This window comes from Heteronotia binoei, chromosome 5 (genome assembly GCF_032191835.1).
Source record: "Heteronotia binoei isolate CCM8104 ecotype False Entrance Well chromosome 5, APGP_CSIRO_Hbin_v1, whole genome shotgun sequence".
NCBI classification, from domain to species: domain Eukaryota; kingdom Metazoa; phylum Chordata; class Lepidosauria; order Squamata; family Gekkonidae; genus Heteronotia; species Heteronotia binoei.
The window spans coordinates 86,104,875-86,118,709 of NC_083227.1; the positions used below are offsets into that span (position 1 = coordinate 86,104,875).

The following is a 13,835-nucleotide window of genomic DNA, read 5'->3' on the forward strand; positions in this document are numbered from 1 at the left end:
GTTAGAAGCCATGTTAGATTGCTGTAAATTCAGTTGCTTGGAAAGTGTTTGGACACTGAAAATGGTCTAAAATGTGGCCGGCAGTCTCCTTGACTGTATTAGGTTTCATGGACTGTATAATGCCGCAGTTAAGGTATCTAGGGTTGTTCTTTGGCTGAACTCTTATTATTTATTTAGAATAATTCTATACTTACCTCTTCAGAATCCTGCTCTGAAACAATATTAAAAACAATATTAAAAAGCCACTAAAAAGCTGATAACTTTTCTAATTAGAAGGCTGGATAAAAAAAGATGTGTTTTAGCTTGGTGCCTAAAAGAAAGTAAAGTAGGTGTCTGGGGGAAAGTATTCCAAAGGCAAGGTGCCCTATTTCTTGTCAACCCGTGCCTAACCTCTGAAGATGGGGACATAGAGATCAGTGCATGAGAGGCCGGTCTTAACTGGTAGTCTGGATTTTATGGGAGGAGATAGTTCTTCTTGTACCCTGTCCTCAAGTTGTTCAGGATCGTGAAGGTAAGAACCAGTACTTTGAACTGCTTTAAAACTCTAAATAGTCCATGTACTTGGGCTGCCTTCTGTTCTACAAATATAACAGATTTTAGCATCTTCAGCAGAAACTTTTTTTACATATATCTTCACTGTCTTAAATATGACAGAACCCTTTCAGCAGTAGCACTGAAATAGTAGAATTCCTTGCCAAGAGAAAGTTCACTCAGGGCCAAGCTAGACGAGATGATAGGTGTCCCAGGAAAAGTGGCTCCACTTTAAGGAAGGAGTTCCTTTCTAGAACTGTGGGGCCTGATTTTGGTTGACTGCAAGGGGGAGGGGGTGGAATCTGCTTTCTCAGTGCCAGTTTTCTGACTTGAAAGGGTGCAGGGGTAGAGATATGGGCAAGAAAAGTTCCCTGGTGCTGTTTTCGGTTGAAAAACCAGCTGAAGGGAAAGTAGGATCTCCCCAACTATGCCATGGCATTCCTGGTCAGAACTGGAATCCCATGGCACTGTTTAAAGAAATTCTCAAGTGGGAACTTGGTCTTTAAATTGGTGACATGCCCTCAGGGCAAATTTGGGAATACCTGTCTTGTCTAGTTGGGCCCTTATTCCCTTCAAATGGCAAGTAAAAATTACTGTTATGAGGAGTATTTGGCTTGCTTTTGTTTTTTGCTCCTGATTTTTATTAGACTTTTTGTATTTCCAGGTTCTGTTCTGTACTTTCTTTTGATCCTAATTTTTCTTATATGTCATTTTATTAGTTATGAGTTTAATGGTGTTCGCTGTTTTGTAAATCTGTAAATCTGAGCCACCTTGCAGCTTTGGTGATTGATGAGATATAAATATTTTAATCAGTTTTAACAAGGACTATAAAACAGTAACCTGCATAAGAGAACTACTTCTGACTTTTGATTTTAACTGTATCTATTTTCCTTATAGATCAAAGATTTCTAGTATGGATACAGCAGGTAAGAACACAACGAAACGGTATGTCCGTAGTGTACTAGGACAGAGAGCATGTAATTGAGCTACTTGAGGGTAGGGGATGGTTTGAAAAGAATACTTGAGATGAGACTGTTTAGCTACCAAATTTAACATATTTCAGCTCTATGTACATGCACTTAGGCTTTCAGGACTGTTGAACTGAGACCCTTCTGTATATGCTTAGTTTTTGGTGCAGGCTTGGTTTCCTTGGCTTTCAAATGTTGTAGTGTCAAGGAATGTTTCATTACATGGGTATTATCTCATCGTAGAAGCATACCATTGTAAAATGCATAGTGGATCTCATTTAAAAGATAGCATAGTAGGATCTTAAGTTCCAAATCTGTTCTTGTTTGACCAGGTAAAGGCTAAGGTCCAAAAGACTGTGTGTGAATGGAATGTACTTCCATTTGTGCTACCAACGTCATAATATTGAAAATACTGCATATATCATTAAATGCATAGCATATTAGTTGTATCCAAAATTATTTATATTTAAACAAAACCTTCAATATGTACATTTCTACATTATATGTAGGAACTAGCATTATCTCATGCAGTAGACTCTTTCAAGTAAAACAGTATATTTTAATCATTTCAAGGAACCAACATAGTTTTATTCTGTGATTAAATTGAAGAGTTTTGTCCAAATGCCAGTGTATCCTGGGTGATGTGCTGGCATTACTTCTGGGCGCAAGGGAAGTTATATCAGTGCTTCACTGGCAACATCTTTATGTTGCTGACAAGGACCCCTGCCATTAAATCCCCCACTGGTTGCTAGCAGGGCAAACTATCTTTATCAGAATTCCAACATTCAAAATTTGAGGCCCTGCTCTAAAGCCTTACAAAGTCTACAGTCATTATCGACCCATGGGGACTGCAGTACTGCAATCCAAGCTATGTTCACGACCTGAGTTCGATCCTGGCAGAAGCCAGCTCAAGGTTGACTCAGCCTTCCATCCTTCTGAGGTTGGTAAAATGAGTACCCAGCTTGCTGTGGGAGTAAAGTGTAGATGACTGGGGAAAGCAATGGCAAACCACCCCATAAAAGGGTGTCCTGATGTGACATTACCCCATGTGCTGATGTGACATTACCCCCATGGGTTGATAATGACCCAGTGCTTGCACAGAGGACTACCTTTACCTTTCTTTACTTTCCTGCTGCCTTCAGCTTTTCCAAATATTGTCTTATCCGGTGACTCTTGTCCTCTCATAATGTGACAAAGTATGATAGCCTCAACTTGGTCATTTTAGCTTCTAGGGAGAGTTCAAGCCTGATTTGATCTGGAATCCACTTATTTGTCTTTTTGGTGGTCCGCCATATCCATAAAACTCTCCTCCAGCACCACTTTCAAATAAATCAACTTTCTTCCTGTCTGATTTCTTCATTGTTCAACGTTCACACCTATACATAGTAATGGAGAATATTGTAGTAGGAATTGTCTTGATCTTGGTTGCCAGAGGCACATCCTTACACTTGAGGAACTTTTAAGCTCTTTCAGGGCTGCTCTTTCCAGTATCAGTCTCATTCTGATTTCTTGATTGCAGCATCCATTTTGGTTGATTGTTGAGCAGAGGAGTAGAAAATGTTAACAATTTCGGTTTCCTATTGTCAGTCTTAAAGTTGTGTAATTTCCTGATAGTAATTTTGTCCTCTTCATTAGGGGTGTGTATTTGGCTCTGTGCAAGCTGAAAAAAATAGCTGTTCTTTTAGCAGGATGTGAAGGAAGGTGCGTTTTCAGCTATCAAGCATAGCTGATCCCCCAAAGAAGGGGGAGGGGAGCATTTTTTCAGAACTAGTGCCACTGTGGCAATGCCAGCACAACACATTCAAGCAAAGGGGGTTTGGAAGCCTAACACAGTCAGTTCATGTATAGAGTGCCCAGCAGAACCAGCACATGTACAGAGTACCCAGGAGAACAAGTGCTACTGTGGCATTGCTGGCTTCAACAAATCCACGCTGGGGTTGGGGATGTACAGAGTACTGAACAGTACTGGTGCATTGTGATAGTGCCCAGCAAAACCCAGTGCCTTTCTTTAAATGCTTTCTTTCATCCTCAATGGCAGATGGAAGAACTGTCTGTGTTGTGCTGGTCCCCTCCTTGCTTGGATCTGTTGCACTGGCATTGTCACACTAGCACTGGTTCTGCAGGGCATTCTGAAAATGCAATGGTTCTGTTCAGCTTGGGAAAAAACCCCTCCCTTCAGTTTCTGCTGCAGACTCTCTGGTTTGACATCAGTCCTTTTTTGCTGTGTTTTCCCACTATTGGAAACAATGGAGGATGGGGGCACCTTCTTTTGGGGGCTATAGAATTGTACCCCCTAGTCCAATCTTTTTGAAACTTGGAGGGGGAGGAAGAGGTTCTTGGTTTTGGCATCTCAAGCTTGGTGGGGTGTGCGGAACTCGTTTTTGGCGGCCCCCTGGACCGGGCGGTAGGAGGGGTGCCACAGCTGTGGCATCTCGAGGAAGATCCTGGAAGGGTCTTCCGACAGCAAGGGGCTCCACAGGAGCCAGGGAAACGGCAGCGGCTGCTCCCTGTTCCTCCTGTCTGCCCTGATGCTCCACCATCGCAGTCACCATGATGGTAGTAAGAGATAAATGCCCGACTGCTTTCTTTAATAAGTTTTACTATATCATATTTCTACCTTAATCACCGAAATGCTATCGTGCAAGTAAGTTTTTCTTTTTACTACTACCAATGAATTGATCTTCTGTTATAATGCCAATTTGGACTGTTCAAAGAAAAAGGGGAGGAGGAGGATATCCCCCCCTCTTTTTTCCCTCAAGGGAGGCTTCAAAAAGACAAAGAACAAACTTAAGAACTCTTTATAATTTAAATTGGACTGAACATGGACATTCGAATGGATTTGACTTATAATTAAACAAGCTATAATGAGAGCATTATCTTATTTTAATACAGTCTGAACAAAAGTCTGATATATTTTTTAAGAGAAATGCTTTTGATACCTGATTGGGATTGAAATGATTACAACCGGACTATAAAAGGAAAGCTCATGACTGGAGGAGATTGGGAAAGATAGATTATCTGGGACTTTGAGTTGGTTTTTAACTTTGATTATCAGACTGAGTTATATTGCGGAGAAGATGGCGATTCAACCTGAAGCGCTTGATAAAAAAGATATGATTGCCACATCCTCCTTAAAGCAGGAAATCGGTATGCTGACAGAGTTGATACAAGACAAGATGGAAATTTTTATTTTTAAAACACAGCGAAACTGAAAATCTACGTGAGCAGAGTGATGAAGGGATCCCAGTGATATCTACGGAGATGAGAAAGGCAGAGAAAAATCTGGTGGGAAAGGAGTCAAAAGAAATCAAAATGGAGGCTTCCGGAGTGAGTTTCCAACAGAGCTGTTGTCTCCTGAATAAGGGGAAAACTTAATCCTTTGTTCAGGGTAGTAAAGAGCCTTATCGGGTTCTCTGCCTGCATTTCTCAGTTATAGATTTGCCCAGAATGACGTCAGAAATACTTTGAGCCGTTGATCTCAGCTAATGATTGATTCCGGAGGGGATTTTTCTGAGGCTTTGAAGATCCGGCAAGGAAAAGGAGCGTCGTCCAGCATCTACAAAGGATTAAGAGCCATTCAGTTGGCTTAAGCATGTTTGGATCTCACTCTCTTTCGGGACTGATAAGCATCTGAAAGACCAGGAAGACCGAAGTTTAAAAAACATAGCCGCTAAGGTACTTTGATCATTATCTCTCACTCCAGGACATTTCTAAGCTAATCTAAATAACAGTAGAAGGTGGGAAAACTTGAACAAGAATGAAAGTGAGGGGAGGAGGAGAAACTTTGAAATTTGGACTTTGTTAAATTAAAGGCATTGATAGAATTTGGGAAAGAAGGACATTGTTTTGAATACCTGTGGTCAGTGACATAGGCGTCTGTGTTATGGCTCTGTACTTGCAATCAACATAACAAGTATTCAAAGACTGCGATATTTGGAGAACGAGAGCTGAGCTCAGTGATCCAGGAAGTAAAAGCTGAAGGTGTACTGGCAGTCAACGTAACAAGGATTCCAAAGTCCGCGATAGTTGGAGAACGTGAACCAGGAAGTAAAAGTTGAAGGAGAGAAGAGCAAGAAGAAGGTCTTTGCTAGGGATTTTTAACCATAGAGAAAGTGTGATCGCCATTTTGAAAGAGGGAAAATTGCCAAAAACTGTTAAAAATCAATATCTCAGCCCATGAAGGTAGGAGAAAGACGAAGATAGTTTTATTTTAAACAGCAAGTTCTAAGCTACTGGACTTGGTGCTGAATTTAGAATTGGAGCCTTCTGAGTTTTTGGGGTTTTTTTTAATGTCAGAAGGAAGATTAACTCGTGCAAGATCTCATTCTTTGGACAAAATACAAAGCCAGTTTGATACCATGGAAGCCAGGATTATGAAGGGCGTGGAGAAGATGATAACAGCTAGCAAAAAAGAGCTTAAGAAGGATATTGGAGATCTTAAAAAAGAAGTTGAAGATTTTAAAGATGAACTGGGTATGGTTAAAAACAGGGTCAAGGAGGTTGAAGAGAAAGTTGATATACATGCTTCCACCTTATTAAAACTTCAAGAGAAGGTAACAATTCATGACTGCAGATTAATGGAAACTCAAGTGCGTCTGAGAGGAATACCTGAAGCGGAGGGAATTGATTTAATGGATTATATGGTGAAAATAATTGCTGACTATTTAGAGGAAGATCCTGAAAAATTTAGAAACATGCTGGACAGTGTCTATAGAGTTAATTCATCATATGCAAAAGACAAAGGCCTACCAAGAGATATAGTTATAAGACTAAGGTCCAAGGATATGGCAGAGAAAATTCTAAATAAAAGTTTTCAAAAAGCCCTGACAGTAGAAGGGAGTAGAGTCAAAATAATGAAAGAGCTGCCAAGACAAGTGATAAACGACAAGAAATTAACAGAGAAGCTGCGTGCAGAGGGCACAAGATACAGATGGATACTACCCAAGGGTCTGGGCTTTGAACAACGTGGAAGAATGGTTACAATAAGGAATGAGCAAGAGATGTACAGTTTTTTTGAAGAGAATAAAGACTCTGCATCATAATGGAATACAAGTTATTATCCTGGAATATAAATGGACTAAATTCACCACAAAAACAAAAAGCAACATTTCATTGGATTAAAAAGCAAAAATGTAATATAATTTGTTTACAGGAAGTTCATATACAACAAAAGGATTATAAATTTTTGTGGAATAAACAATTGGGATTGGCATTTTTCTCATTGGCGGATCAAAAAAAGGGGTGTGGTCTTTTATATTAAAGAACAATTAGAACCAAAATTGATATTTAAAGATAAAGATGGAAGATATATAGCAGTGGAAGTGATGATGGATGCAAAGAAAATGTTATTAGGATTATATGCGCCCAATGGAGCGAAAGATACTTTTTAAAAAGACAGTAATCAACAGTTGGATGAAATGTCATATGACCAGATCCTGATGATGGGTGATTTTAATGGAACAATACAAAATAATATAGATAGATCGGGCCAAAAGAGGAATGATAAAGAAGGAAGACTGCCAAAATCATTTTTTTGAGTTGGTTAAACAAGAAAGCTTGGAAGATATTTGGAGAAAATTTAATCCTGAAGACTATACTTTCTTTTCAGCGAGACATAAGAGACTATACTTTCTTTTCAGCAAGACATAATTCTTTTTCCAGGATAGATATGTTATGGGGCTCTCAAAGCTTGGGCCTCATAACGAGAAAAGTGGATATTCTACCAAAGGTTTGTGCAGATCATAACCCAATATGTTGGATTACAAAATTGCAAAAGAAAACAAGAAGATGGAGAATAAATGAGGACTTGCTACAAGATAAAGATATTGTGACTTTTCTAGAAAAGGAAACTACAGCGTTCTTTCAAATAAATGACACCGATGATATAGAATTCCAGACGGTTTGGGATACTTATAAAGCAGTAATGAGAGGACTATTAATCATATTGAATAATAAAGATAAGAGGGCCAAAGAAAAGCCGATGTTAGAGATACAAAATGAAATAAAGAAAAAAGAAGGGGAACTAAGAAAAAGACCAGGGAAAAAGAAATTAATAAGGGAAATTACAATACTACAATCCCAAGTAAGACATTTGTTGAATAAAGAACTAGAATGGAACTTAAAAAGTTTGCAACAGAAATCGTTTGAAGGTGCGAACAAACCTGGGAAGTATTTAGCCTGGCAATTGAAGAAAAAGTAAAGAAAATCATGAACAAAATTGTGGCAAATGGAAAAGAGATAGTGGATCAAGAAGGAATTAAGAGAATTTTTTAAATATTATGCTAATTTATTTAAAGGTGTGAAAATCAAAAAAGAAAAAATGGCAGAGTATCTACGAAATATTAAGATAGCACCCCTGAGTATATGAAAAAGATTTTGAATGACCTAATAGAAAAAATTGAAATTGAAGCAGCAATAAATGTAATGAAAATAGGCAAGGTTCCTGAGTCGGATGGATATACAACTAAATTTTATAAAACTCTTTAGATGAGATAGTACCAAAATTGCAAAAATTGTTGAATACGATGAGAATAAAAGGGGAAATTCCAAATACTTGGAAAGAAGCTGTAATTTTGTTGATCCCCAAGGAAGATACCGATGTCACAAATGTAATGAACTATACTAAATAATGATTATAAGATTTACACAAGAATCTTGGCAGAACGACTTAAGCAATATTTGATTAACTTTATAAAGGAAGATCAAGCGGGATTTCTCCCTAAAAGGCAAATAAGAGACAATGTAAGAATTGTTGTAAATATTGTAGAATATTATGAGAAACACCCAGAAAAAGAGGTGGCATTATTTGTGGATGCAGAAAAAGCCTTTGATAATTTGAACTGGGACTTTATGTTTGCCGTAATGGAAAAAATAAATCTGGGAGAATATTTTATAAAAATGACGAAAGCAATATACACGGATCAATATGCAAATTGTGTATAAATGCAGAACTTACAAAAGAAATGAAGGTGAGCAAAGGTACAAGACAAGGATATCCGCTTTCACCATTGTTTATAATGACTCTTGAAATTTTGTTAAGGCAAATACAAGATGACAAAGAGATAGAAGGATTGAAAATTAAGAGGATTTTCTTATAAATATAAAGCATTTGCAGATGACATTGTGTTCATAACTGAGAATCCGATTCAAGTGATACCTTTGTTGATAGCTAAGATAAAAGAATACGGAGAAATGGCAGGACTATATATAAATAAAGAGAAGTCAAAATTTTTATGCAAAAATATGCAACCAAATAGACAGAAAAAATTGCAGATTTTGACGGGATGTGAAGTTACTCCTAAAGTTAAATATTTAGGTCTAGAAATAACTATGAAGAATATCGATTTGTATAAAAACAATTATGAAAAGTTATGGTGCAAGATGGACAAAAATATGATGAAATGGAATAGACTTAATTTGTCTTTGTTGGGTAGGATTGCTGCAATTAAGATGAATATTTTGCCAAGAATAATGTATTTGTTCCGAACTATTCCGATGGTGAAAGATAGCAAACAATTTAACAAATGGCAAAAGAATATTTCTGAATTTGTATGGGCTGGGAAGAAACCAAGGATTAAGATGAAAATTTTAACAGATGCTAAGGAGAGGGGAGGTTTTCAACTTCCAGATTTAAGACTGTACCATAATGCAGTTTGTTTGACATGGATAAAGGATTGGATAATGCTGTTAAATAAAAAACTTTTATTGTTAGAAGCTCATGGGAACAAATTCGGCTGGCATGCTAATATGTGCTATGGGAAAAATAAGATGGACGGTCTTTTTTCTCACCATTATATTAGAAATAATTTACTAAATACATGGATAAAATATAAGAAATATGGTGATGAAAGAAAGCCGCTTTGGATAGTGCCAGCAGAAGTAATAAAAATAACAGCTGAATCTGATAAAGAGAGAGGGATGTCATATAACCAACTGCTGAAGATTCAAGGTGATGAAGTTGAATTAAAATCTGCAGAAGAGTTAAACAACAAGTATGACTGGTTTCAAATGCAACAAATAAAAAGCTTGATGGAAAATGATATTAAATCTGTTGGAATTAGACGTGAGCAAACGGAATTGGAAAGGGTTCTGCTTGGAGATAATGAAAAATTAATATCGAAAATATATAAATTATTGTTGAAATGGTCTACAGAAGAAGAAGTAGTAAAATCTCAAATGATTAAATGGGCAATTAATGTAAACAAGGAAATACAAATGGATACATGGGAATATCTTTGGAAGAGCTCGATGAAAATATCAACATGTCAGAGTATTAAAGAGAACTGTTTCAAGATGATGTATAGGTGGTATATGACTCCGAAAAAACTGGCAAAGATGAGTAAAAAGATGTCGGATAGATGTTGGAAATGTAAGAAACATGAAGGTTCTTTTTACCATATGTGGTGGACTTGTGGAAAAGCGAAAAAGTTTTGGCAGATGATACAAGAAATATCGTAAATTTTGGGATATGATTTTAAGAAAGTAGCAGAGACTTTTTCATTGGGACTACAAATGGAAAAATTTCCAAAAGAAGATAGAACTTTAATTTGGTACTTGCTCTCAGCTGCTAGGACATTATATGCGCAGTTATGGAAACAAGAAAAAATACCAGAGAAATGGGACTGGATTGTGCAAGTGAGATGGATAAACTAACAAGAATTTTAAGAGACTATGATTTGGAAGTGTTTAAGAGGGAATGGAAGAAATTTAGAGGATATATAGAAAAATAGTGGAATTTGAAAGGACATTGGGCAATTTTTTAACAATGAATTTAAGAAAAGGGGAAAATTGAACTTTGATGGGTTAAGGGTACCTTTATAATGAACTTAAGTATATAACATCGGCGGAAGACTAGTAAAGGAGGGAGGGGGGATTAGAAAAATATAAGGGTTAGGGATTGTGACAATATAATTTGACATTGTTACCATATGCTATTAATAAATTGTTTTAAACCAAGAAATCAAAATGGAGACATTGTGCACAGTTACAAAAAAGAGGCAGAAATCAAGCTTGATTAAAGTTCGTGCAGGAGGAAGTGATGGCGTGGAGATCCCATCGCTTTCAATAAAATGGATATATATGCTAAAGGGAGAAAAGGCAGACTACTTCAAGAAGATCAAGTCTTGGAAAATCAGTTAAGCCTTCCCAGTGAAAAGACATTATTATCTTTTCCTCAGCTTAGTCATTTTAGCTTCTAGAGAGAGTTCAGGCTCTAGTTGATCTAGAACCCTCTAATTCAGGGGTGTCAAACATGTTTCCTTAGTAAAACACTTTTTGTAATTTTCTGACTGAAAATGTCCTAGTCGAATTCACTTTAGTGTACTCACTCACAGGAGTGTAATATTTGAAGGTTCTATTTCTTGTTTTATGATTTTGCATTTACTTTGATTTATATTTCTCATGTTCCATGTACTTGTTATATGTATTAAACAGATTTGGACTTTTATTTTGCATCCATGCACATGAACAACTGGATGTCTTTTTGACTTTAATTCAGTTGTGTCATTAAGAATAGTGCTACTTGCACTCATCCTCTGCTCTTCCCCAGTAACTGATTTGAGTGCTATCCAGTCTGCGGGTCCTGTCTTCCAGCAGTATATATATTTTTTCTTTTTGGATTGTCTCATATGCTTTTCAAGATATTTATTTATTTATTTATTTATTACTTTCAATTTATATCCCGCCCTCTCCGCAAGCGGACTCAGGGCGGCTTACAACATCATAAAATACAATCAATCCAATAAAACATATAAAACCATAATTTATGTATATCAGCTTTAAAACCATTCTATGGCGCTATTTCAGTACTATATAGGCGGTATTAAATTCTCGACTGTGATCGCCAGCATTCTGTAAGATGTCCGGTGGCAGCCCTTTTTCAAACCGCAAAAGCCTGTTTAAACAATTCGGTCTTACAGGCCCTGCGGTATGCAGACAAACCCCGCAGGGCCCTTATGGCTTCTGGAAGGGTGTTCCAAAGTTCTGGTGCTGCCACCGAAAAAGCCCTGGATCTCGTCACACACAGCCTGGCTTCTTTTGGGCCAGGGGCAGACAGCAGATTTTTTGTCCCTGATCGCAGTGCTCTCTGGGGGATATATGGGGAAAGGCGGTCCCATAGATAGGCAGGTCCCTGACCATAAAGGGCTTTGAAGGTTAATACCAACACCTTGAAGCGAACTCGGAACACAACAGGCAACCAGTGCAGCTCCCTCAGCACTGGCTGAATGTGCTCCCATCGCGGCAGCCCCATTAACAGCCGTGCCGCAGCATTCTGCACTAGTTGTAGTCTCCGGGTTAGCACCAAGCGTAGCCCCATGTAGAGAGCATTACAGTGATCTATTCTTGAGGTGACCGTGGCATGGATTACCGTCGCTAAGTCGTTGCGCTCCAGGTAAGGGGCCAGCTGCCGCGCCTGCTGAAGATGAAAAAAGGCAGATCTAACAGTGGCTGCTACCTGGGCCTCCGTTGTAAGGGAGGACTCAAGAAGCACGCCTAAGCTCTTGGCCTTAGGGACCGGTATCAGTGGTACCCCGTCAAGGGCTGGCAGCTGGATCCCTCCCCCTGGACTGCCTCGACCCAGGTAGAGAACCTCTGTCTTCATCGGATTCAACTTCAGCCAACTCAGTCTGAGCCAAGAAGCCACGGCTTGTAGCGCCAGGTCTAGATTTTCCAGGGTACAATCAGACTGGCCACCCATCAATAGATAGAGCTGGGTGTCATCCGCATATTGATGGCAACCCAGTCCATACCTCCTGACAATCTGGGCAAGGGGGCGCATATAGATATTAAATAGCATCGGGGATAGGACCGCTCCCTGCGGCACCCCACAACTAAGAGAGTGCCTCTGGGATGCTTCCTCCCCTATCACCACCCTTTGTCCCCGATCTTGGAGAAAGGAGGTCAGCCACTGTAAGGCAGATCCCTGAATCCCCACATCGGCAAGGCCGGCTAGTCAGTAGCTGATGGTCAACTGTGTCAAAAGCGGCTGACAGATCTAACAACAGCACCGCAGAGCTGCCCTGATCCAGCTGTCGCATGAGGTCATCTATGAGAGCGAACAGAACTGTCTCCGTCCCGTGACCTGGCCGAAAGCCGGACTGAAATGGATCTAGTGCGGAAGTGTCCTCCAGGAATCCTTGCAGCTGAATTGCCACCTCCCGCTCTATGACGTTACCCAAAAAGGGAAGGTTTGACACCGGCCGATAGTTCGCCAATATGGCTGGGTCTGCTGATAGTTTTTTTTAAGAGGGGGCAGACCACTACCTCTTTAAGAGGTGTGGGAAAGATCCCTTCAGTCAGGGACCTGTTGATAATGCCCTGTAGTGGCTCACGCAGCCACGTTTGGCTAGCCTTTATAAGGCAAGACGGGCACGGATCTAACCTACAGGTCGTAGGGCGCACAGCTGCAAGGATCCTTTCGACTTCCTCCAGACTGAGTGGACCGAAGGAATCCAGAATTGGACCAGAAGACGTGCTTGGTGCCCCAAGTTCCTCTACTGTATTAATTATGGCGGGTAAGTCGTGTCGGAGCGACGAGACCTTATCTGCGAAAAAGCTCGCAAAAGCCTCACAGCCAATTTCCAATTCTCTAATATTTTGTTTGCCCTGCAGCAATTCTGTTAATGACCGAATTATACTAAACAATTGTGCTGGGTGCAAGGTCGCAGATGCGATTCTGGATGCAAAGTGATCGTTCTTTGCAATCCGAATAGCCATCTCATAGGTCCGCATAAATGACCTATATGATGTTCTCGTAGCTTCGTCACGAGCGTAGCGCCATTGTCTCTCTAGTCGTCTTAATCGTCGCTTCATTGATCGCAGCTCCGGGGTATACCACGGAGCGGATCGTGATCGAGGATGAAGAGGACGTCGGGGAGCTATTTCGTCGATGGCCTTGGAGAGCCGGTTATTCCAGGTCTCCACTAGCTCATCCAACGAGTCGCCGGAGGGCCAGGGATCCCGTATAGCCATTTGAAGCCGCAGCGGGTCCATCTGACTATGCGGGCGAGCCAAAATCTGCTCACCGCCTAAACGGGACAGGGGTGGCATGTCCACACGGGCCTTCAGGGCCTGGTGGTCAGACCATGGCACTGCCTTGGCAGATATCTGACCCACTACTACTCCCGCCGCAAAGATCAGGTCTAGTGTGTGCCCAGCCTGGTGCGTGGGCGTTGTTACATATTGGGAAAGTCCCAGTGCTGCCATGGAAAGCACTAGGTCCGTCGCACGAGTGGAAGCTGCATCCTCAGCATGGACATTGAAGTCACCCAGGACTATAAGTCGAGGGTGCTCCAATGCCCAGCCTACTACAGCTTCCATCAGGGACGGTAGGGCACT

General features: G+C 40.1%; 1 protein-coding gene across 4 annotated transcripts in view; it reads left to right on the forward strand.

Moving 5' to 3' along the window:
- The window catches only part of TASOR (transcription activation suppressor), an 82,218-nt gene that overhangs the window by 27,508 nt on the left and 40,875 nt on the right, over positions 1-13,835 (forward strand). For all 4 annotated transcript variants that reach the window (XM_060239742.1, XM_060239744.1, XM_060239745.1 and 1 more), the window contains exon 8: positions 1,429-1,457. In XM_060239742.1, the coding sequence (XP_060095725.1) occupies positions 1,429-1,457 (29 nt within the window). The remainder of the gene's footprint in view (positions 1-1,428; positions 1,458-13,835) is intronic.